Here is a 25,399-nt window from a genome sequence, read left to right on the forward strand (position 1 = left end):
CCCTCCCTGCCATGCATGAGAGTGTCCAGGCAAAGGTGGGCATTGTCCTCATCAGCCTCAAGATAGGGATCTTTCAGTCAAGTTCCCTCTGCAGGAATGGAAGGCCATGTGGGCTGGGTGGGGTCGCGCCAAGATATGCAGTGGGCCGAGGCTGCTGGGACCAAAGCCTGCACCACCATCTCCTGACTGCACAAGAGAAAGGGAAACGGAGTCACAGGAAGCTGGCCTGTGAGGCCCCTTGTCTTGGCAGCAGAGACGGACCCGCCAATGTGCTGGTCTTCCTCCCCGAGCCTCAAGACAGGCAGCAGTTTCCAGGAGGGGTGGGGGTCCAGCTAGCTCCTTCTCGTGGCCTTGAGAGTGCCTGACTTCTGAGCATCCCACCCCCGTGTGTCCTGACCTGCAGACCCTCCTCTCCACCTCATCCTGGCTCAGCCCCACCAGCCTTGTGTGCAGGGTTCTCAGGGGAGGCTGGGCCTCCAGGACTGAGGGGCGCCGCCTGCCCACGCCTGCCTGAATGGGGCTGTTCTGTGCTCCTCTGTCACATGAGGCAGGTGTGGACCACAGGGGGAAGGTGGGGAGGGAGAACAGAGAAGGGACCTCTTGAGGTTCTACCCCAGCCAGCCCCTTTCTGGGGTCAGCTGGCTGTCTGCAGGGCAGAGGGCGCAAAGGGGGGCCCACTGAGGACTAGGGGGCAGCATTTCTGGGAGGGCAGGGCAGGGAGATGCCCACCCGTTCCTGCTCCCGTGTCCACCCACACCTACCCATAGCAGGGCCTCTCTGTGCTTTGTGAGAACAGGCCTATGGGGTGCGGTGCATGCCTCTGGCCGAGGGACACCCCAGCATCCCACCCCAAGCCCAGCTCACCGCAGGCAACTCTGCTCTGAACCAGAGACCCCACCCCACTGCACCCCTGCCCTGCTCTGCCCAGGGAGTCGCCCGGGGTGCTCCGGAGACCAAGGGTGCAGCAGCCTGTGCGGCCCCTCGCCCCTCCCCGCAGAAAGCATGAGCCGCGGATGCCCAGGCCTGCAGGGGAATGTCAGGGGCTGTAGGAGGACAGCACAGGCTGGGGCGACGGCTGGGCAGGAAGGAGGGTCCGGAGGCCGGACGGCTGGAGGAAGAGCTGGGGCTGCGTCTGGGGGTGGCCATGGCAGGGCCATGATGAAGAGTGACCTTGGCTGCGCCGCCTGGCGCCCCCGTGGCGGGCGGTTGACAGTCCCTGTGCGTGGGGCCAGCCGGCTCTGGAAGCACAGCGGTGAAGGATGGGGCTGCTCCCCCTGCCATGAGTGAGTTAGGGCCCTCAGGGATCCGGGGCCTCGTGAATTACTTCTCTAAGGAAAACACAGCTGACTACGCTTCTCTAGTTCTACTTCCCGAACTTCCTCATCCCTTAAATCAGCACCAAGCGTGGAGTCTGCTGGGCCCTTACCCCCAGCCCAGGGTGTCCCTCCTGCCTGCAGCCCCAGGCTGGGGGAGGCTGCCCCTGCAGAGAGAGGAGCCAGGCCCAGAACCAAGACGGCAGCCAGGAGGCCACATGGCACCTGCACTTCTGGTGCGGCTGGCTCTCCCGAGCACCCCCATGGTGCTCTCAAACCTGCAAGCCAAGCCTCTCTTCCCAGCACCAAGCCTGAGCGAGCACACACACGGGAGCTCTCTGTGGTCCTGTCAGCCACCTAAAGCCCCACGTGGCTTCTCTCCTTCTACTACATTCATGCGGTGGCCCCGTCCCCAGTCCCCATTCCCACTCACTGCCCAACTGACCATCCAAGCCCCTCTGGTGCGCCCCTCACGGCCCATGCCTGCTCCCTCAGGTCACAGCTGTCCTCTCTATCCCATGGGGGGCCCCTGCCATACAGATGCCTCTGACCCTGCGGGGCTCAGCCTGCACTGGAAGCCCCCATGTTGCCTGTTCACACGGCTGTGTGGTGAGCCGCTAACGCATATGGAAGGACTGCTTTGGCGCGGTGGCCCTTGCAGGGCCCTCTCCATCCTGACACAGATTTGGGGGTCTGTCTGCTCCTTGGCACCCTGAGCAGACCCATTCAAGCACCAAGTGTGTCTTCAGATGGCGGCCATGTGTCTGAGCGGCTGTTGTCCACAAAGGACGGGGCTCGGGCCTCAGCCTTGTGTCCACCTGGACGCGGATATGAAGCCCCTTGGGGAAGAAGGCAGCCCTGCCTGCTGGGCTCCTCTGAACCCAGGCGTGCCAGGCTTCGCCAGCTCCATATCTGTGCTGCCCTGACCCCCTGGCAGGGGGCTTCACACTCAGGTTTCACAGTTGTAACATGGAAGCTTTTAGATGAAACGCGACAGTGGACACAGTGAGGACCATGACATGGGCTCTTCCAGCGACACCACAGAGCCAGTCAGGGCAGGGTGGTGAGGACCACTGCCACGTGGGTCACTCCAAGCCACACCTGACTCCTAGTTTTAATCCCGAACTTCCAGTCACAGCAGCAGGGACACTGCAGGGTCCTCTCATACCTCCTGTTTTCTGGCGGAAGCACTAAAACCAATAAGAAGTTAAGAAAAACAGGGCTGGTAGGTTAGCTCACTGCTTAGTGTGGTGCTGAAAACACCAAGGTCCAGGGTTCAATCCCTGTACCAGCCAGCCAAAAAAAAAAAAAAAAAAAAAAGTTAAGAAAAACAGATTTGAGCCCCCGGTCTTCTGGGGCCTGCTCTTTGAGAACGCATCAGCCACTGCTCCATGACCAGGCCCCAGGGGCGTCAGGAGACCTGGGCCCATGCAGCCCTGGGGTCTCTCTGGACCGCAACCCCCATTCTCAACACAGTGCTCACTGACCACAGGGCCAGGGAGGAGGGGCTAGAAACCCTCTGGGTTTCTTGGGAAGGTGCAAGGTAAAACATGACCGAAACCAAAAGTCACACACACATCCAGTCCAGGGGTGTGGGGCTGCCCCAGCTGCCCCATCCAGCCTCACTGAAGCAATAAGATGGGCCAGCCCACCCAGATAAAGTCCAGGAAGAGACACTGCATGAGCCTGCCCCGCCCCAGAGGATGGGCCTGGGGCTGGGAGCGGCAGCTGCCTAGGAGAGGAGGTTGCACACCCAGGCCCGGGAACAAGGGCCCCAGCCAAGGTTACCAGGACACCATGGGCCCCGGGCATCGCTGACCAGACTCTCCTTTCCCAATGTGTCTTTTCTGCACAGGGCTGCGAAATCCATAAAACTTCAGTTTTGAAGTGATGGCTGACCATGCCTGATCTGAGTCACCGTCCTCCCTGTCTCATTGCCCCGGCCCCAGCTTTGCTCTGATCTCTGGCTCTCCTTCCACTAGGCCTGGACAGGGCTCGCTCCCCGAGGGAGGCAGACCTGGTGGCTCTTCTTCACGCCCAGTCTGGGCCCAGCACATGCCCCCACCCAGCACCGTCTGCCTGTGCTCATGCTAACCCTCCTCCCAGCACTCTGAACTCAAGCTTTAAACGTGGCCTCTCCCAGTGCTTTCCCTTGTGTGTCTCATTCCCTAACTAAAATGGCACTCCTAGCCTGTGTGAGGCTGTCCCTGCTCCCTGCAAACTCACGAGACCAGACCAGCTTCTGGCCTCACCCACTGCCCAGATTCCACGCACGGTGCAGCCATGGCTTCCAGGGAGAGCAAACCCAGGCTGCCCACCGCACCAGGGCCGCAGGGGCTGCCCTGCTGCAGGGGAGGCCACGGCTGCATGTCTGAGGCCCAGTGCCCAAGAACAGAGGAAACAGAGCTTCCGGCTCTTTCCCACACAACAGGACTTTTATTTGGACTGTCAGAGTTGCTCTGTGGCTGCACCACCAGGGGCCTGTGTCCCCACAGGGGGCCTTATCACAGGCTGAACCAGTCAGGGATGCCGCCACGCCGGGGGTCACCATGCTGCCGCTGCTGCTGCTGCTCCTGCTCCAGGAGCATGCTCTGGGCATCGTGGGCAGAGCCGCCTTCAGGGCTCTGCTCCTTCTCGGGAAACAGATCTGGGAACGTGAAGGTCTGTCCATGGGCCTACAGGAGAGGACAAGGCTGCAGCACAGAGCGGCCAGACTCTCTGGGGCTACACCTTCGCACTCCTGCTTGAACTGCTCAAGACCAGTACCCGGCCCGACCCTTGACCCTCGCTGTAGAGGACTGATGCACGGTCAGTGTCTCTGGAGCCGCGTCCCCGCCTGGAAGACAGATGTGCTGGCCGGCCAGACCTCCAGCCTCTATCTAGCAGCAGGAGCCATTACTCTGGGACAATGCCCTTTTGCATGGACATTATCTCTTCACACTGCTGTCTATACCAGTCCCAGGCTCATTAAAAGCATCCCAGCAAAGCACTCATTCATGACCGCGGGGACAGCCTGGTGGAACTGGGGGCAGGAATGAGGCACAGAAAAATATGACACAAATGGCGTCTGGTGCCACACTGAAACTTTCCCACCCAGATACCTAACGGCTTTCACCCACATTAAAGGCTCCCCCTCCTCCTGGCTCAGAGCCTGGCAAATAAAATGCACACAATGTGCAGAGAAACGTACATATGCAGCAGTCTATAAATCAAGACCGGCTTTGCAAATTAACTGGTTTTACGTCTTTCACTGAAAGTTCAGGCTGTGTCAGTATCGGCCAAGTCCCAGCCCAGCCTTCCAAGCACATGGGTCGGGGCATCGTAGGCGCCCCTCTGTCACTGAGCAGGAGGAAATACTGTTCTTTGGGGACCTGAGCAAATACAGGGTGCCATTTTATTTTCTAGGTATTACTGAGCTGCTCGAAAGATAGGTGGGGACAGAGAAGGAGGAAAGAGGGGCTGGCAGCTGCCCCCCATTTCCAGACAGGTAAAGAAGTGTAGAGGGCAGAGTCTGTACCTGGAAGACTTGAACAAGGAATATCAGTAAAGCACACTTGGCTCTTGCAGATCCTTGTTGTTTTGTACAGAAATTTTGATTTGGGCAGGCAGCCAAGTATGATCTGCAGCAGCCCACAGACTCCACCCTGAGAACGGAGGGTTTACACGTTCTGATCGCACGGCGCAGAGCGGCTGGCCAGGAGAGCCTGCGGCTGTGTGTGCTGGTAGCCCGCCCGAGGGGGATTATCTTACACATTTCAAACTTTTCCCCCCTTTTTTAAAATACTGAAGGGCAATAGTTTACATACAGGGCTGATTGTCCAGATTGTGGGATTTATGTTAAATATGTCGAGGTGATTCTGCTAGTTTTCTGAGGCAGGGGAACCCAAAATTACATTTGAAAGTATAAACACAAAGATGGCAATTTGCAATAGCTGGGGAAAAACACGGAGGAAGCTGGTGAGAGAGATTCTTCGTTCCTCACAGGAGACAAAAGCCATCTGTGGGTGCCCAGTATGGCTTCCCTGGGGATTCCCCTTTTCTAGAGAAATTCACCTGGTACCTTAAAAATGAAAATCCTCAATTCTTCCAAACAGGATAGAGAAAAATAGCAAAGAACAGGAAAGGAGGAAAATGTCATAGTGAGGAGTGAAGAGCCGGCCCTGAGCTCAGTGCTCCCCAGGAGCCTTCTGGGCCACTGTCTGTGGCCGCAGCAGCCTGGCCTGGAGGGGACGTGGCCTGCCCGGGCAGGGCTGTGTGATCCCTTCATTCAAACCCCGCTCTGTGTAAATACGAGTCTCCACGAGGAAGCCAGTCAATGCTCTTTTTGTTTTGTGGGTAACTGAGGCGCTCACTACAGCTCCCACCAGGACTGAGGGCCAAAAAGATGTTTACCAGGTTGTCAGCGAAAAAATGTGGGACTCCCACCATGTGGGACCAGCCTTTCCACAGCAGCTAACTCAAACTAAACTCAATAATCTAATGTGTCTTTCTGATTGACCCTCTGTGTGCTTCACGATGGGCTGTTACTAGAGAGGAAGCCACCGGAGAAGGGACCACTGGGAGTCCCTAGGTCCTCAAGGGGGGATGGGGACCCACCGCCCCGGGCAGTTGGCTGCACAAAAATCTGCTATAGTTCAGGAAGGCGGGAAGGAACCCGTTACAAATTTTAATTTTGGAACGGAGGAGCCATGCCCAGCAGGGGCCCTGGGGGCGCCCAGTTGCCCTGCTTATCTCTGGCAGCCTGGACTTCACAGGGAAGAAAGCCGAGCCTCACAGCAGCTGCACACAGATCTAAGCGCGGCCGAGTTCAGTTTTCATGAGGGGGTGGGGCCCGGGGAAAAATGTAAGGGCTCGGATGGCTCAAAAGCCACTTGTAACTATAGCTAACCTCTGAAGTGACTCGGGGCTAATGGCGGCACATAGGATGTCGCCCCGCATGCCACAGCACAGACAGACAGGCCGCTTTAACACCCACACACAGAAGCCTTTATCAGGCCAACGGCTGCGCTCTCCACCTGGATTGGCTGACTTTATGCACAGCAAATATTAAGCCACATAATCACGGGGGCCCCTGCTTAGAACAACGAATGTGACTGTTTTCAGAAGAGCCCCACACTAACCCAGGCTTGAACAAACTGCCTCCTAATTCCCAAAAGAGGCCTGCTGGCCCGCGAGGCCGTCTCCATAACAGCACCACTGCCACCTAGCGGCCAGGGGCCGCAGGGCCCTCCCCAGTGGGGCTGTTTACACTGAAACTGAAGAAATTGGAGGAAGCCCCCCCCTGCCCCCCGCAGGTTTCAAACAGTGGGGGGCCAGTTAATGGGCCCTGCTGAGTGGACCTTCCCTGGAAGATCCCACAGAGGCAATGCCGTCCCAGGCTGGCCGCCAAGGTCAGAGGAGCAGGAGCCCCGCCAGCCTGGCTGCTGGCTCTCTTGGTCTAGAGCACATTTGAGAAGGGAAGACTGAACCCGTGTCAGGGTTCACCTTGGACTGAAAACGAAGAGCCCAAAGAGGCTTTGAAAATGTGGGTCTCACTCCCGACAAGTATGGGCATCAGTACACACAGGCTCAGGTGGTGTGGGGCCCTTCTCCCCCAGAGACCCTGGCTCCTGCCACACACAGAGGGATGGAGAACATGGGGGAACGTGCTGGAGTCCTCAATGCAGTGCAGGGGGATGGGACTGACTCTGAAACTGAGGACTCTTCTGCAGTGGCCTTTGCCCCCAGGGCATTAAACTTTGTCTCCAGGTCTGTCTAAGCATGAACTCTCCAGGGGCAGGTGGGCTTTGATGCTTGACACCAGCCTGGGGCGGGCCCACCTTTGCCCACAGCACATTAAACTCCAAAATCACAACCTCCCCGACCCGCCATGAATGCCTCAAGATGTCTCTGTGCCTGTCTGCTCAAGTGCCCTTGGACAAGGTTGGCCTCACGCTGTGAGCTGAGATCCTGCCCTCTAGGGATCCCCCAGGACACAGCTGGGACGAGCCCTGGGGCTGCTCACTCACCAGCTGCACGTAGGCGACCTTGTAGTCTGGCTTCTTTATTCTTACGTTTCTGTAATCCCGTTTCCTGCTGGAGCCTGTTGGAAGTAAGGAAGTAAGCACAGGGCTGGTTGCTGAGCACGAGGGGTCCAGTGAATCCACAAACCCCTCTCTAGAAAGAGGTGGCAATGTGGCAGAACTGCTAATCTACAAATTATTGCATGCCCAACCCTAGGAGTGGCACTATCCAATTTACCAGTTACAGCTTCAGAGACTACTGCCACTAAAATGAACCTCTTTGCTCTGTTAAAAATTCAACTGTGTCTAAAATAACTCAGGAAGGTGATTTCTCAGAGAAATGAGCCAGCACAGCAGGCTCACGAGGTGGGAGGGGCACAAGCAAGGACTCAGGAAAGGAGTGAGGGAGACAGAGGCACCACAGGAAGCAAATGGGGAGGTGGTCCTGGTGGGCTGGAGGCAGTGCTCAGGGCAAACCATGGGCCAGCCTGCCTGAGTTCCAAACCTGGCTCTGTCACGTAAGCACCAAGTGACCCCGCAAGTCACCCCAAGCCCCTCCGTGCCTCAGTTTTCCTCATGTACCAAGTCAGGAGACCCCACTGAGTGGCTGTAAGGCTGCAGCTCGGCAGGTGGGGGCGTCTGTGCACACGCGGGCAGTGCCCAGCCCTTAGCATGCCCACTCACCGTGCTGCACCCGTGTCCGCACGGCAGCCACGGGCACGTTGTAAATGCGCTCAAGGTAATTCCTGAGGTCCACCCTGGTCATCCTGGGGGTGAAGGAGAAAGAAAAGGAGTCCAAACCAGGCTAAGATAAGAAACACCTGGCCAGACAACCCCCCCAACCCAGGGTGAGAGGTGGCTGGGCCAAGGCATGGGTGAGGGGAGCGCCTTCCTTCACCCACGATGTCTGCCAAGGGGTGAAGGGCCCCAGCACTCTCTCCTCCTTTCAGACACTCCACGATTGGGGTGACAGAGGGACTGAACCACCCCCTACTAGGGCCGTTGCTATATCATCACTTGGTCTATTCGATGGCCCCTCCCCACCAGTCCACGCTCACCAGGGGCCCAGCTCCTGGCACAGCTCCCACAAGGGGAAGTGACGGCCTCTGAGATCCCTTTGGCTGCCAGGGTGCCCAGCCAGCCCTGCGCCTGCCGATCTGTCTGCAGTGTTAGGGTGAGGCCTGCCCTGCAGCTACAGACCTGCTACAAGGACTAACAGTACTTCCTCTGGCACTTCCTAGAAAGGACCATCCAGGATTGGGTGGGTGAAGCCCACATTCCCTTTTCAGCAGAGCCTTAATGTCATTGCAAACTCAGGTCCTAGGCCTCTCCAGCCCTCATCTGTAAAGGCTGGATGGTGCTGACCCTCGGCTTCTGCAGAACAAGCACGGCTGCCCCGACCTACCCGAACCCCATCCTGAGTGGGTGACCTGGGATCTTGAGACTTCAGAGCCAGTCCTAGTTTTGTTTGGGGGGACTAAATATCTCCCTAAAGATGAAGCAGCACAGAGAACTTGGCAGTCTGCAGCATGCAGTGCAAGGACCGGCATTTGGGAAGGGACCCTGGGCAGCTCAGTGAATCGCAGCACACTCCCACTCAGCCTCATGGGACGCCTGTCCTGGGAAGAGGATTGAGGCAAGGATTCAACAAAGATGAGGGCAAGGAAGCAAGCCCAAGTCTCAGGCTCTGGCTTAAGCCTTCCCTGATTGCAGGGTGCAGCCAAGAAGCCTGCCAGGAGCAGCCCCCCGCTCCCCAGTCTCTGCAAACAACAGGCACCCATCAGCGCCTGCTGAGCAGGGCTGCCTGAGGAGCCTGCAGACGGGAAGAAGCCGACCTCGACCTCGTGAGCTGAGTCAGGGAATGTGCCAGGATTCAAGCCCCTGAGGCACCCCCAGCCTGAATTCCTTCTGTGCTTACTCCATGGGGATCCGGAACTGCACTGTGTCCTCGGGCTGTTCAGTGCCCGGCCGCACCAGCTGAATGAAGAAGTTGGTTCGAAATACACGGAGCTGGGGGCCGCCCAGCTGGTACAGAGGGTATCTGTTCAGGAGAGATTCGGGTCCATGTCATACACTCAGGCATGGGGGTCCTGAGAGGCCATCCCCGTAGGCCCCATGTGTCCATGCACTTCACCAAGGGCAGACAAGGAAGTGGGCAGCTACTTGCAGTCATCGCTGGGGACACGGAGATCCCAACAGCCCTTCCTGACCGCATGGGTCTGCCCAGCGTGGTGGCCAATTCCCCAATCCCCAGCATCAACTTGGGGAGTGTGGGCTGTTGACCCACAAGGCTGGCCTTTAGAAAGGACTGATGAAGGACTCCAGAAACAAACAGGCTGGTGGCGAGGCTCAGAGATATGCTTATCCTGTGACTTGGGGCACCAATCCCTGCCAGGAGACAGACCCCAGTTGTGGCAGGCCAGGCACCTCACCTGCTGCTCAGGAGAGGTGGAGGCAGATAGTATTGCTACAGTGTGGGCAGACAAGCCATCTCTATATCCCCCAAAGGGTAGGAAAGTCCTCAGTCCTCGGGAAATGAAGGACACAGGCTAAGTAGGCTCAGGGTAATTAAAAATGGTGTTTTCGGGCCGAACCGGTGGCTCACTCGGGAGCGCTGTGCTGGGAGTGCAGCGGCGCTGGGCGCGCCGAGGCTGCAGGTTCGGATTCTACATAGGGATGGCCGGTGCACTCACTGGCTGAGCGCGGTGTGGGCGACACCAAGCCAAGGGTTCCGATCCCTTTACCGGTCACAAAAAAAAAAAAAAAAAAAAAATGGTGTTTTCAATAAATTGTGATTCAGTTCACTAGCTACAAGTTGACCACATCACCTCCCCCCATGCCAAAACCCCCAGAACTGGGGAGAGCACGGGAGAGGAATGGGAGGCTGCTGCCTGCCACTGTCAACTGGACCCCTGCTCGGGCTGGGCTGGCAGGCCACGTGACAATCATGCAGAACCTCCACCCAAGTCATCTCATGTCCCCCAGACCCGGCACCCCCTGGCTTTCTCTAGGCCTACGGGACCTGGCTCGCTCTAGTTTGGGGGAGGCAGCTGCCTAAGCCCCAGGGCCAGAAGGAATTCGAGGTCTGCAGGTCTCAGGGGGAGCGCAGGGTCTGTGAGAGCCTAGGTGGGAACAGGGGGCTGCCCAGGGGTCTCGCCCGCACCTCTGGTGACCAATCCGAGGCACTGCCCGTGGCCCTTGGAGAGCACCACGGAAGGGGGTGCTCAGAGGCCCGTGCGGGGTGCTCCTGCAGGGCCAGGGCAGGAGCTGGGGCTGCCCCGTCCTGAAGGCGACTGGGCTCATGGCTGCGGGGGTCTGGGGGAGGAGGCTCCTGCAGCACTTCCCAGTGGTGAGGACATCTACCGGGGTGTCCCGTAATCGGACACCACGTCGCCGCTGGGCCTGCGCGGCAGGTCTCCTCTGTGTGCCAAGGGAGCCCGTCTTGGGCGCGGTCCTGGCCTCCCCCGGCGCCCGGCAGGCAAGGAGGGGGGGGGGTCCAGGGGCGTGCAGGGCCTGCCTCGCTTTACCCACGGGTTCAGGACAACCCTTGGCCTCCCAAGGGGCCCCCGAGTGCCCCGGTGACAGGCTGCGGCCCTGCAGGTGCGCGGACAAGCGCGGGCCCAGCCCTGAGCGCGAAGGGTGCGGCGGCCCCCGGTCCCCTCCCCCGGGGTACCCGACCGCGAAGGCCCCGCGCGCGGAGAGCTGCTCCGCCCCGCCCCGGCCGCCCCCTGGGCCGTGTGGGTCGGTCTGCTTGTGACACTGCGAAGGCGCCTCGCCGGCGGGGGCGGGGACCCCTACTCACAGCACGTTCCGCGCCATGGCGGCCGCGGCGCTTCCGGGAACCCGCGCGTCAGAATGAGCAGCGCGTCCGCCCGCAGCCCGCCCGCCGCTGGCACAGCGCCCCCTCGCTTCCGGAGGCCGCGGCGCCCGCACGGCCCCGCACGGCCCCGCACGGCCACGCCTCCGCACGGCCCCGCACGGCCCCGCTCCCGCACGGCCCCGCACTGCCACGCCCCCCGCACAGACCCGCCCCCGCACAGACCCACACGGCCCCGCACGCCCCCGCACGCCTCCGCACGGCCCCGCACTGCCCCGTCCGGCCCCGCACACAGCGCCTGCCGCCCGCCCCGCGCCCCCAGCCTTGCAGGGCTCTGTACCCCGGGCCCACATCCCCCAACTCCCAGCCCGCCCCCGACTCCGCACTCCCGCCACTCAAGCCAGCCCCGCAGCCCAGCACTGTCCAGCACTGCCCAGCACCCCAAGTCCCACAGCCGCCCGCCCCCGCCGCCCGCGCCCCTGCACTCGAGTTCACTGCCCGGCCGTCGCCCGCGCCCCTTCGGCTGCCGGGGGAGGGGCTGTGGAAGCAGCCGGGTGGGCGGCCTGCTGCTCAGGCCTCCCCGCTCCCTGCTTGCTGGCCTCGGGGCCCCAGTCCCTTCAGCCGCCCCCGGCCGACCCGTCCCTCTCTGCTCCCCACTGCTCCTTCAGCATCCTTCAATGCCGGGGCCAGGGGCTGCGGGGCACCCCGAGTTCTGAGGGTCCCCACATCGTGCAGGGTCCCACCTGTCTGTCCTAGACACCAGTCCCTTCCTCCTGTGCTGGCCCTGTCCCTGAGACCCGCAGCGTGTCTACACAGGGCGACAGTGCCAGAAAACTCGGGATGCCCAGCTAAATCTGAAGTTCAGAGAAACAACTGACAATTTTTAGTTTTTCTTATTTGTTAAACATATTCTATTTTTTAGATCAATTTTAGATTTAAAGAAAAACTGCAGAAAGTAGGGAGTTCCCTTAGAGCCCCTTTCTCCCTGACCTCCCCTGTTGTTAACACCTCTCGTTAGTGTGGCCAGTTCCTTACAACTGATCAACCACCGCTGATACATACGATTAAGCCCAGAGTTTACATGAGGGTTCACTCTGCATGCTGTCCTGTACCCACCATTCCAGTGTCACACAGAAATATCACTGCCCAGAACAACCCATGTCCTCTGCCTGCTCCTCTCTACCCCCAACCCCCGGCGATCACTGATGGTTATGCTGGGTGGGTGGGTGGCTGCGGCTTCATGCCCGCCCTGTGCTGGCTAGCCTGGCAATGGCCCTGGGGACGCCGCGTGGCAGAGAGTAGGGGGGCGGTGGGTTCCTGACTCGGCTCTGTGGACACCAGATGGGCAGCCTGGGCAGGCCCCCAGGAGGGCCTCGAGGGTGAGGACAGCAGCCTGCAGGGACGCATGTCCTCCTGGGACAGCTCCAGGAGGTGAGGAAGTGTTTTTTGCCTTTTCTAGAATGTTGCCGAGTTGGAATCATACAGTAGGTGGCCTTTTCAGACTGGCTTCTGTCACTTACCGATACACGTTTAAGCTTCCTCCACGTCTTTCATGGTTCTAGAGCGCCCGCTGTCCAGAGCCCACAGTTCATCCACCCACCTACTGAAGGGCCTCTTTGCCGCTTCCAGGTTTTGGGGATTATGAGTGAAGCTGCCCTCACAGCATCTGTGGCAGGTGTTCATGGGGACGGGTTTTCAGCTCATTTGGGGAAGCATGTAGGAGCACAATTGCAGGCTTGTACGGCAGGGAACTGCCAAGCGTCTTCCAGGGTGGCCACACCATTGCTTGCCACCTGCAGTGAGGACAGTTTCTTCTCGGCCTTTGGCGGGGTCAGGCTCCGGAGTTTAGCCATTCTAGTAGGTGTGTAGGGACATACTTTTAATTTCTTTTCCTTAAATTTTATATGCATTTTCATATGCTAGATCTGACGCAGGAACCCTCTGCAAGAGAGCCTCTGTGAGTCAGGGCTTTCTTCTGAGAGTGGGAGCCCTGAAGGGTTTTAAGGGGAGGGACATTTCAGCTTGGAAAGTGCCTTGGGCTGCAGAGGAGGGACGGGGTACAGGAGGGAGTTCACATGTGCACTCGTTCGTTCATCCTTCCAGTATTTAGTGGGGACCAGCCATGTGCCCAGCATCCTTCCGGGGTCGGAGGCCCAGCAGTGCACAGAGAACCAAACCCACAAGCCCCCTGTGTCTGTGGAGCACAAGTTCCCAAGGGAAACGGACAGTGCCCAAGTAAACAAGTGGGATGTCGTGGATGCCTAGAGACAGGTGCTTCTCAAAGATGAAGAAACGACATGGGGGAGGGTGACTGGAGGAGGGGACAGGATTGCAATTTTATTTTTTTTATTTTTATTTTTTTTAAAAAAGATGACCGGTAAGGGGATCTTAACCCTTGACTTGGTGGTGTCAGCACCACGCTCAGCCAGTGAGCAAACCGGCCATCCCTATATGGGATCCGAACCCGGGGCCTTGGTGTTATCAGCACCGCACCCTCCCGAGTGAGCCACGGGCCGGCCCAGGACTGCAATTTTAAATGGGGTGGTCAGAGACACCTCCCTGAAGACAGCACTTCAAGTGCAGGGACAGCGCGGGCAAAGCCTGCGGCCAAGCAGGCCTGTGTGCTGGCAGGGTGCGAGAAGGCCCACACCTTGCCGGGTGGGGAGTGGCAGCCCCCTCCCCCACCCTCTCATTATGGCATCTGAGTGAGGAAGGGGTCCCTAGAGGGCAAGAGCAGTGAGGAGACTGGGATCAAGAAGGGGCTCCTGGATGGGGGGCTGCTGTCCAGTCCCAGGTCCCCAAGAGCAGGGGGCTGGGCAGCGAGGTGCCCACTGACCTGCTCCGGGTGCCCTGGGGCCCCACTGCTGGAGCAAGGGAGCTGGGTTGGCTGGGAAGGGGAGAAGCAGGAAGATGGAGGGGTCCTGGGGAGAGCCCTCCTCCCCACTTTATTGGTAGCTGTGACTGATTCTGAAGTGCTTTGTAAAAGCAAGCACTGCTACTGTCTTTGCCCTGTCTTAACATAGGTCCCCACATGGCAGGGGTGGTCCCTTCTGGTTTCAAGGTTTTGGTTAAATGTCAAGTGACCCTGGGTGTGGCTGGTGATGTCAGGACAGCCCAGGCTAGGGCCACAGACTAGGAGGGTCCACCCACCCTCCCAAGCACCGTCCTGCCTCTGACTCATAGTGGCTTTGAGTCTCTGGCCAAGCCACTGCCCAGAGCCACGGTCACCTGGCCTGTACATTAGGTCCAGAGTGGCTAGATGTACAGAAGGGGTGTCTGCCGTCCACAGCGAGGGCTGCGGAACTGGCGAGCATGCTTCAGATCTGCCCACCTTTGGGGCCAGCTGCAGGGACTATCCGAGAGCCTTGCCTGTTCCCGCCCTGGGGGCTCCTGGCACCTGTGTCGGGCCTCCCCTTGGCACTTCTGGTTCCTGGAGGCGAGGGCTGGTCATCTCCAGCTAGAGTCTGGCATAGAGGAGGCGCTGGATGACAGACGGGGCTTGCTGATCTACATAACCCATGCAAATCCAGCAGTAAAACACGGCGTCTCGTTTGTTTGTATTTATATTTATTTGGTTAAAAGCGTTTGCACTTTTTTGTACATTTATGGGTCGTTTATATGTCTGATTCTGTCACTTGTCTGTTTATGTCTTTTGCTCATTTTTTCTATGGGCTGATTTGTGTCTTCCCCTAAAGTTCATATGTTGACATCCTAATTCCTAAGCCTTTAAAGTGGTAATGAGGTTAGGACGAGATCCTGAAGGTGGGCCCTAATCCAGTATGACTGATGTCTTTATGAGAAGAGGAGGTCAGGACACAGACATGTACAGGGACGACCACGTGAGGACACAGGGAGAAGGCGGCCGTCGACAAGCCAGGGAGGGAGGCCTCAGCAGGAACCACCCTGCCACATCTTGATCAGAAGGACATCCAGCCTCCGGGACTCTGAGAAAATAAATTCCTGCTGTTTCAACCTCTCGGACTGTGGTACTTTGTTACAGCAGCTCAAGGCAACTAATTAGGGTGTTAATGTTTTCCTTACACATTTCCAAGTGCATTTAATGTATCAGTTATACGTCACATTTGACAAAATATTTTCTCAGTTTGTCATTGTCTTTTAATTTTAAAAAACAGCTTTGTTGAGGTATAATTGACACACAATAAATGCACATATTTAAAGTGTACGATTCAATTAGTCTTGACATATGTAGATACCTGTGAAGCTGTCACCATTAGCAGAAAAATTCCCATCACCCCCAAAAGCAATCCAGTGCCCCTTTGGGATCCCTGCATCCCTCCTTGTCCCCCCCAGTCCCAAGCAACCAGTGGCCTGGTTAGTTTGCATCTTTAGCATGTGATGTAGATGCAATCGTATCGTGTGTGCTCTTTCTTGCCTGGTTCCTTTCACGCTGCGTGACTGTTCCGAGACCACTATTGACGTAGCACGGATACACCACGATCTGTTTATCCATTCATCAGTTGATGGGCATTGAAGCTGTTTCCAGTTTTCGATCATTAAAAATAATGCTGCTGTTTACATTTTTGTCCAAGTCTTCGAAAGGATATACATTTCCTCTTCTCTTGGGGAGGGACCGAAAAGTAAAATAACTACATTTCCTCTTCTCTTGGGTAGGGACCTGAAAGTAAAATAACTACATTTCCTTTTCTCTCAGGGAGGGACCTAACAGTAAAATAATTATATTTCCTTGAGTTAATTTTTGTATATAGTATGAGGTAGGAATCCACGTTTTTGTTTGTTTTGTTTTGTTTTGCGTGTGGATAGCCAATTGTTTCTGCATGATTTATTAGAAAGCTATTATTTCTGCTTTGAATTGCCTTTGCACGTTTGTCAAAGCCCGTCTGCGTATGTGTGGGTTTATTTTCAGACTATTTTTTCCCTTGATCTATGTGAATGGTTTTATACCGATACTACCCTGTTTTGATTACTCTAACCTTATACTAATGCTTAGAATGTTAGCTCTTCAATTTTGTTCTACTTTTTCAGAGTTGTTTTGACTATTCTAGGTCCTCTACTTTTCCATATGAATTTTAGAATTGGCCTGTTAATTTCCACAAATTTAGGAGAATTGACATTGTAACAGTTTGGAGCCTTCCAATCTACAAATACTGTGTATCTGTCCGTTGGTTCGGGTCTTTAATTTCTCCCCGTAATGCTTTATGCTTTTCAGTGTGTAGGCCTTTCACAACTTCTGTCAGATTTCTCGCTAAGTATTGCATACTTTTTACACTATTAGGAAGTAGTATTTTTTAAAATGTCAATATCTGATGGTTCATTGAGATTTTACAGAAATACAAGTGTCTTTGTATATATCCATCTTGTATCCTGCAACCTTGCTAAACTCACTTACTAGTTCTTGCAGCTTGTTATGTGGATTCCATCGAATAAGATGATCACGTTTTCTGTACATAAAATAGTTTTACTTCTTCCTTTCTCATCTAAAAGAATGGCTTTTATTTCTTTTTCGTACCTGATTGCACCAGCAAGAATCTCCAGTATGACGTTGGATGGAAGCATGAGAGAGCACATCCAGGTCTTCTTCCTGTTCGTGGCAAGAAAATTTTCAGTCTCTTACCATTTGTTGTGGGATTTTTACAGATTTCATTTATTAGGTTGATAAAGTTTCCCTCTATTCCTGGTTTCCTCAGAGTATTTTTTGGTTTGTTTGTTTTTAATCAGAAATGGATGTTGAATTTTTTTCAAATGCTTTTTCTGCACCTATTGAGATGATCGTGTTTTTTCTTTTTTAGTTGTTAATATGGTGAAGTACTCTGAGTGATTTTCTTTTCTTTTCTTTTTTTTTTTTTTTAATACAAAAGATGACCGGTAAGGGGATCTTAACCCTTGACTTGGTGGTGTCAGCACCACGCTCTCCCAAGTGAGCGAACCGGCCATCCGTATATAGGGATCCGAACCCGTGGCCTTGGTGTTATCAGCACCGCACTCTCCAGAGTGAGCCACAGGCCGGCCCGAGTGATTTTCAAATGCGATCCTAACGCTGCCTTCCTGGAATACAACACACAGGATGATGACACATTGTCCCTTTTATATAACGTTGGATTCTATTTGCTAAAATTTTATTTTGAATTTTTGCATTTATGTTTATGAAGTATATTGATCTATACTTTTCTTGTAATGTCTTTGGTTTTGGTGTGAGGGTAATTCTGGTCTCATGGAATAAGTTGAAAACGATGCTTTCTTTATTCTTTTGAAGAATTTGTGTATGTTGCTATTATTTCTTTAAATGTTTGTTAGAATCTGCCCGTGAATCCACATGGGCCTGAAGATTTCTTCATGGGAAGGTTTTTAACTACTCTTCTGATTCTTTAATACGTACAGGGTTATTGAGGTTATCTGTGTCTTTTGGAGTGAGCTTTGGTATTTGAGTATTTTACAAAATTTGTTCATTTCATCTAACTTGTCAAATGTATTGGCATGAAGTTGTTTATAGCATTTCCCTGTTATTCTTCAGTATCTGTAGGATATGGAGTGATGTCGTCCCTTGTTCCTCATGTTGGTAATTTCTGTTCTCTCTCTCCCCTAATCAGGTGGGTTAGAAATTTATCAATTGTATCAATGTTCTCAATGAACCAGGTTTTGGTTTTCTTGACTTTTTTCCTATTATTTTCCTGTTTTCCATTTCATGTATTGCCACTTGATTTGTACTACTTACTTTCTTCTGCCTGCTTTGAGTTTAGTCTGCTCTTCTTTTTCTATTTTCCTTCAGGTGAAAGCTGAGGTCACTGATTTGAGAGCTTTCTTATTTTTTAATACAGGCATTCAGGGATATAAACTTCCCCCCAGTGCTGCATTAGCTCCGTTCCGAAAGTCTTCTTATGTTGCATTTTCATTTCATTCTGCTGAGAATGTTTCCCAACTTCCTTTCTGATGTTTCTTGGACTCATGGATTACTTAAAAGTGTGTCATTTCATTTCCAAATACTTGAGGATTTTCCAAGGCTCTTCCTGCTATTGATTTATAATTTAATTCTATTATGGTCAAAGAACATCATTTATATGACTTGAATCCTTCTCTGCTTATTAAGAGCTGCTTGATGGCCCAGAATGTGGTTCCTGTTGCTACATGTTCCGTGTGCACTTGGGAAGAGTGTGCGTGTGACTGGAATGCTCTGCAAATGTCAATTAAGTCGAGTTAGTTCTGCTGTTGTCCAGGTCTCCTGTATCCTGTCTACTTGTCCTGTTAATCGGTGAGAGAGAGCTGTTGAAAGTTCTGACTGTAATTGTGGGTTGGCCTATTTCTCCTTTCAGTTCCATCACTTTCTGCTTCATGTATATTTTGAAACTCTGTCATTTCTTTTAAGCTATGTGTATCTCTATCTTTAAAGTACGTTTCTTCCAGGCAGTGTGTAGTTGGGTCTTGATTTTTTATCTAACCCAACAACTTCTGCCTCTTAATTGGGGTGTTCAGACCATTGCATTCAATGTGCTCAATGGGATGATTGACTTGAGCCCGTCACCTTATTTGCTTCCTGTCTGTCCCATCGGTTCTCTGTCCCTTTTCTCCTTTTCTGCCTTCTTTTGCAGTTAATCAGTTTTATTTATTCCATTTCATCTTCTTTGTTGGATTTTTAGCTATAACTCTTTGTCTTATTCCAGCGATTGCTGTTCGGTTTTTAGCGGACACCTTTGACTTATCACAGTTGCGTGTGACTGATTGATTCCCCCACCCCCACCACCACAGGTCACCTCGTTCTGCTTTTTTTGCCTGTTTGATAATTTCTTATTGGATGCCAGACATTGTCAATTTTACTTTAGTGGGTGCTAGATACCTTTATATTTCTGTAAATGTTCCTGAACTTTGTTCTGGGATGTAGTGAAGTCACCTGCAAACAGTTTGATCATTTCAGGTCTCTCATAATTTGTAAGGCAGGTCTGGAACAGTGCACAGTCCAGGGATCAGTATTCCCCGCTACTGAGGAAGGACAGTTCTGAGTACCAATGCCCGTTGGTTACTAGTTTTTCTCCTCTGGCTGGTGGGGACAGACACCGTTCCTGGCCCTGTGTGACCGCAGGCATTGGTCTCTCTGATCCTTTCAGGCGGTTCCTTCCCAGCCTGGGGTCCTCTCCCCGCAGGCACATGCTGCTCACATCCTGCTGCAGCCTTGAGGGGGACCCTCTGCAGGTCTCCAGGCGTCTCTCTGTGTGGCTCTCTCCTCTTGTCTACTCTGTCCTATAAACTTGAGTTGCCTTGGTCCCCACAGGCCCTCAGCTCTGTCTCACCAACTCAGGGATTCCGTGGGCTCAGCCTCAGTTCCTCCTTCCTGCACTGAGGCCTGGAAACCCTCTCAAGGAAGTGAGCTGAGCAGTGAGAGGGCTCGGCTTGACGTCCGCTGTCTCACGGATCACTGCCGCACACTACCTGGCATCCGGTATCGTGAAGGACACCGTCTCGTGCATTTTTGTATTTTTTTTTTTTTTTTTTGGCTCAGGCAGGAGGATGAATCCAGTCTCTGTTACTCCATCTTGGTCAGAAGTGGAAACCTGCCTTTTAATTTGGATGGACACTTTTCTACATATGGAAACTTGAAAATTTTAGGTTGCAAAATTTACTGAACTTTTCCTTTTCCTCTACGAGGCTTCCATTGTTTTTAGGCTTAGAAAATTTTTCCCCAGCGTGAAAGCAGATAAATATGCATTTAAATGTCTCTCTAGTCTTATTTTTAACAATTTTTTTTTTTTTTACACTGAACTCTTTAATTCTCTGGAATGTATTTTGGTATTTTGTATCTCATGGTCTAGTCTTTTTTTTTTTTTTTTGCTCCAAATGCATATCTGATTTTCTCAACCTTGTTTATTAAACATCTCTTCCTTCTTTCACTGATTGTGATGCCCTCAGATTCTTACGTATACATGGTATCATGCTGATAAATATCGTAGTTAGAATAAATTTTACAACCTGCAAAAGTAGAGGGTGTGGGAGTATGAGTCACGCTCTGATAGTGACTTATGCTCCTTAGTAGCTGTGTGACTTTGGGACTGTGCTTACCCCGCTCTGAGCTTTGGTTTGCTCTTCTAAAACCCAGGAGATGATTGTGCCTTCTTCCCTGGGCTGCTGTGAGCAGGAGGCAAAGGCCAAACATGCTTTGTCCAACTGCTGGTCTGCGGGGAGCTCTCACTAGGAATTAGCTGTATTACCCTCACTTTGGAAATCTGCTCTTGATTTTCAAACTTTTCCTAGCTAATCTTGCCTATTTCTTCTGCTGTATGAATTTCATATTCACCTTGCCAAGTATCTCTCCAACCCTGGCCCACCCCTCACCTCCAAATAAATCTTATTAGAATTTTGGTTGAAAATCTGGTAAACTTATACATTAATTTGGAAAGACCTGATCTGAGTAAGAGTCAAACTTTCTACTCAAAAACATGATGTGCTTTTTTCTTTCTTTTTCTTAAATTTTATTTTTATATTTCTCACTAAAGTTTGTCATTTTTCCCCCTCCCGAACCTGAACATTTCTTAAGAGGATATTTTTATGGTCTTGATTGAAGTTGTTGGCTTTTATTTTGGGGGGGAATAAAAAATTTTCGTTCTGCTTTATCTTCTAACTAGCTGTTGGTGGAAAATAAGAAAACATATTGATTCAAAATATGTATTTTGCATCTGGCTACTTTCCTGAATTCTCTCATTCATTCTGAAAGCTCTTCCGCTGACTCTCTCGGGGCTCCTAAGAATGTGGTATTTTGGTCTTCTTCTTTCCAGAAGTTATATATCTTATTTCCGTTTAACATCTTTTGCATTGTCTGTGATTTCCAGACCAGGGCTGAACAGTAATGGTAAAAGCAGGCATCCTTGTTGGGTTCCTGTTCGGGACTGGAATGCCTTTAGTGTTCCACCGATGACGGTACAGAAAGGAAGCACTTATTTATAGTTTTCTATAGCTTCCTGAGCTTTGTTTTGTTTGCTTTCAGAAACGAGCATTGACTTTTAGCAAATGTCCTTCCCCTATAGTTAACAATCATGAACTGTTTGAGGTATACCAGAAAGTACAAATAAAAATAGAAAGAGTCACATCACCCACCCATCGCTTAGCTTCACAAATAAAACATGGTGAATTCTGCTCCAGTGCTTTGTGCAGCCCCTCGACAGTAGAATCCCTTCCTCCCCTGCTGGAGGGGACCCTTCATCTGAATCATGCCTTCTGCATAGCCAGGCACATATGATTTTTTTTAATGTAAAAATATTTACTATTTTTATGTAAATAGCATCATACTGTATTTTTCCTTTTGCAACTTACTCACCCTGCACCCCAACTTCATGTCTTCTGGACTTTGCCAGTGGTTGCTCATAACTGTAGGTCAGTTGTCTTAATAGTGAAGAATCCACCATGAATATACCACATTTACCTGTCCATTCTCTTCTGGATGAAGGTTTGGAGCTTTTCTAAGTTTTTGCACTTACCAACCATAATCTTTACCCAGCAAAAGAATTGCTGGACTGGGGGATGTGCCTCTTCAAGCCGACCAGGCATGGCCAAGGCCATCCAAGCCATCGTCGTCACAGCGCACCTTCTCTCCAGCAACACCAGAGCCCCGTAGCCGTGGTGCTTTTCACGTTTATACTTCATTTTCCTATCTCTGCTTTGCTCCTTGGCCCCCCTTCCTGTGCCACTGGAAACCAATTTTCAGACATGTGTCTTCTAGGAACGAGGACCTCTTCCTGCATTACCAGTTTCTGTTCTCGCCCCATGGGTACAAGGGTCTCAAAATGTTCTTCATAGCTTGTGTTTTTTGATATAATGTGCAATCAAAGCTTCTTCATTATTTTTAATTGTCATGTTCCATTAGTCTCTTTTAATCTAGAGCAATCCACTTTTCTTTTCTTTTCTTTTTTGACTTTTAGGTAAGTGATAGTTTTGAAAAGCCTAGGCCAGTGGTCTTGAAGATGGTCCTGCAATCTGGGCTTGCTGGACTGTTTCTTCATGCTCAGATTCAGGTTGGATTTTCTGGTGAAAATGTCACTCAGGTGATGTTGTGTTCTCCTCAGTGCAACTCACTAGGAGGCCAAAGACACCGATTTGTCTCGCTCTTGGTGACGCTAAACGTTGATCATGTGGTTAAGGAGGCGTCCATTAGTTTTCTTTATTTTCAAGGTATCTTTTAACTTTTTTTTTTTTTTTCTCTTTTTTGGTGGCTGGCCAGTACAAGGAGCTGAACCCTTGACCTTGGTGTTGCAAGGCTGCTCTCTAACCAAAGGAGCTGACCGGCCAGCCTCCCTTTGACTTTGTAAGTAATAAGTCAGTTGGGGCTTTGAGGCTGAATATTCTGACCCCCACTGACTTCTTACCGGGTGATCTGTGCCTCTGTGGATAACCCTTGCTCAATCAACCTTCACATAGATGGTTGCAAAATGGTGCTTTTAGAATTCCATCGTTCCATCTCCACTTATCAGCTGGCATTCTTCTGCAAAGATAAGCCGTTCCTTTTCCTGATGTTTACATTTTGTTCATCTAATTTGTATGAAATGGCACCTCGTGGTAGCATTAATTTGATTTCCCACCTGGTATCTTTCGTTGTGCATGTACTGACCGTTCAGGGTCTGCCCTCTGTGAGCTGCTAGCTCACCCCCTTGCCCATGTTTCTATTCAATTCCCTGTTTTTTCCTAAGGGCACCCTAAGTTCTTTATAGACATTGAATGCTAATTCTTTACCAGTCATAAGTGTTACAAATGCCTTCTCCTAAGAGATGGCTGGGTTTTTTTTTACTTGGCTTATGGTGTCTTTTGATACAGAGAAGTTCATTTTTTAAAACGTTTACATGTTTCTTGTTGAATTTGCCAATCTCTCATAGCCTGTGGTTTTATGTCCTGATTAAGAAATTTTCTTAACAAAACGGAGCTTTCTAATACTCCTCCATAGTTTTCCTCTAAAAGTTTGATTTTTTTTTTCTTTGTCATATGCAGGTCTTTAAATGACAAGGAGTTGGTTTCTGTGGGTGGCAGGAGACGGGCCAGCACCTTTATTCGTTCTCAGCAGACACGCAACTGTCTCGGCACCGTCCTTCCCAGTTACTCTCAGCGCCACATCTGCCACCACCAGGTCCCCTGTGTGTGGGGAACTTGTCTGTCTCCGTCTTCCGTGTCCATCCGGGAGCCCACCTCACAGCAAGCAGTTCAGAGAGCTGGCTTCCTGTGTGCGGCCAGCTGGAAGGACAAATCCCCTGACCTTGGTCTTCTCTTCAAAATCCTCTTGGCTTTTATGGCCCATTTCCTTCCCTATTAACTCTAAAGTCAGTTCGTCCATTTCCATATGAAGCCCTGTTGGAATGTGTTTGAGTTGCCCTGAATTCATAAGTTAACTTAGAGAGGATTAATATTTTTAAGATATCGCATCTTCCTCTGCCTGGTCAAGCTGTAGTCAGGCTCCTGAATCTTCTCCTTGTAAAATCCAGTCTCAGCGAGCCCTGCTAAGTCAGTGTAACAAGAACCCCCCACCCTCGGTATCTGATCACCTTTGATGTCCGATTGATATCTGATCACCCTCCATATCTAACCAGTTCCTCCTTCTACACCAGCCCCCAGGTAATGTCTGCTCACCCTGGCCTGTGGCAGCGAGAATCCTGTTGGGTTGGTTTGGCCGGAATCCCCCTGACCCCTGACGTTTCCATCCACAGACCCCCCACCCTGCTCCTTGGCTATAAGTCCCCACTTGCCCCTGGGGTGCTCGGAGTTGAGCCCAGTCTCTCTCAATTGCAAGGTCCCGTGGTAGGGGTCCCCGTACCCACAGTGATGAGCCTGCATAAGGCCTTTCTAACCACGCTGTAACAGCTCCCCTGAGTAATTTTTCTCTAGCACTCTCCTGGAGCATACTAACTACCTTCAGTTACTGAGGTTGTCTTTAATGTCTTCTAATTTTTCTTTTTTTTTTTTTTGCTTCCTCAGTGATTGTCTTGCACATCTTCAGTTAGATTTACTCCTATTACGCTTTTGAAAACTTCTATTGGACACGGTGCTTTGAACATTATGTCTGCTAATTTTCTGTTGCTGGGACACGGGGAGGTGTTCACTCTGTGGACCTTGCGCTTGCACGCAGCCACTCTGCACGCTCCTCAGTGCTGACCGTTTACGTTTGTACATTCTCCTGGGTTTCCTAGACAATTTTGTGATGGTCAGTAATGATAATAGTTGCTTGTTTTTTTGGTTGTTTGGTTGGTTGGTTTTACCTACCAGTCGTTTAAAAAAATAAATAAAAAGGAGCAGCAGCTCCACTTTCTTGTCTCGTGGCTCTGGATGGGACCCCCCAACTCGACACAGTGCCCGGCTCTTCATCATCAAGGCATCTTCTCACTTTCACTAATACGGATGACCTGCACCGTAGGTTTTTGGAAAATGCCGTCCTGGGGTTGAGGAGGTTTCCTTTTCAATAGGATGATGCTGAATGATGTTGCGTTTTATTCAAATTCTTTTGAACCTTTATACCCTTTATGGGCCGTGAACATGAATCGCTGCCTCACTGAGTTTTCCAATGCAAAACTATCTTCATGTTAGACAGAAGCCCCTTGGTCATGTTGTAATATTTACAAATTCATAGTGGTTTTTTTGGCGGGAGATATTTAACTACTGGTTCAATGTCTTTAAAATGAATCACCCTGTTGGAGGTTTGCTTCTTGCCTGCCTTCAGTCAATTCCGTACGCAAGTCGTCTTTCTCCTGGGAATCGGCCATTTTATCCAGTTTGCAAATATATTGTCATGAGGTTGTTTACATGGTTCTTTTACTACAGATTTAATCTCTGCAACATCTGTAGTTAGGCTCCTCTTTTCTTCCTAATCCTGTTCACTTGTGTTATTTCCCTTTCCTGCCCAATTATCGTGCCCAGTGTTGGACTGTTTTATTAGTTCTTTCTCAGACCAATTTTTAATTTTGCTGATCTTCTTCTCCCTTAATTGTTTTCTATTTTATTAACTCCTTCTCTGTTCCATATTATTTCCATGCTTCTCTTTTTCTTGATCGTAGTTTTTTGTTCATTTTCTAATTTCTTGAATTAGAGGTATGAGTTATGAAAATTTGGGGTCTGGTCTCCCCGCTTCTCTGGCATAAGCAGGCAGGCCCATATTTCCCTCCGTCAGTGTCCTGTTTTCCAGTCTGACTTGCTCTCTGATCCATGAGCTCTTCAGCGCACGTGTGGGGTTTTGTTGCTGTGTGTGTGTGTGTTGGGGTGTGCACACATGTGTGTGTGTTATTTGGGGGCTCCGCCCTGCTGTCAGGACCTGAGTCCCCACCGTGGTAGACCAC

At 51.7% G+C, this 25,399-nt stretch overlaps 1 protein-coding gene across 1 annotated transcript; it reads right to left on the reverse strand.

Moving 5' to 3' along the window:
- Positions 1–3,726: 3,726 nt before the first annotated feature.
- Positions 3,727–11,190, reverse strand: MRPL23 (mitochondrial ribosomal protein L23). The gene is made up of 5 exons (XM_063093850.1): positions 11,118–11,190; positions 9,234–9,356; positions 8,000–8,082; positions 7,322–7,395; positions 3,727–3,988 (listed from the first exon to the last, which is right to left on the reverse strand). The coding sequence occupies exons 1-5, from the start codon at positions 11,132–11,134 to the stop codon at positions 3,818–3,820; spliced, it is 468 nt and encodes a 155-aa protein (XP_062949920.1). The 5' UTR covers positions 11,135–11,190; the 3' UTR covers positions 3,727–3,817.
- Positions 11,191–25,399: the final 14,209 nt, after the last annotated feature.

Source organism: Cynocephalus volans, chromosome 4 (assembly GCF_027409185.1).
Source record: "Cynocephalus volans isolate mCynVol1 chromosome 4, mCynVol1.pri, whole genome shotgun sequence".
Classification (NCBI taxonomy): Eukaryota; Metazoa; Chordata; class Mammalia; order Dermoptera; family Cynocephalidae; genus Cynocephalus; species Cynocephalus volans.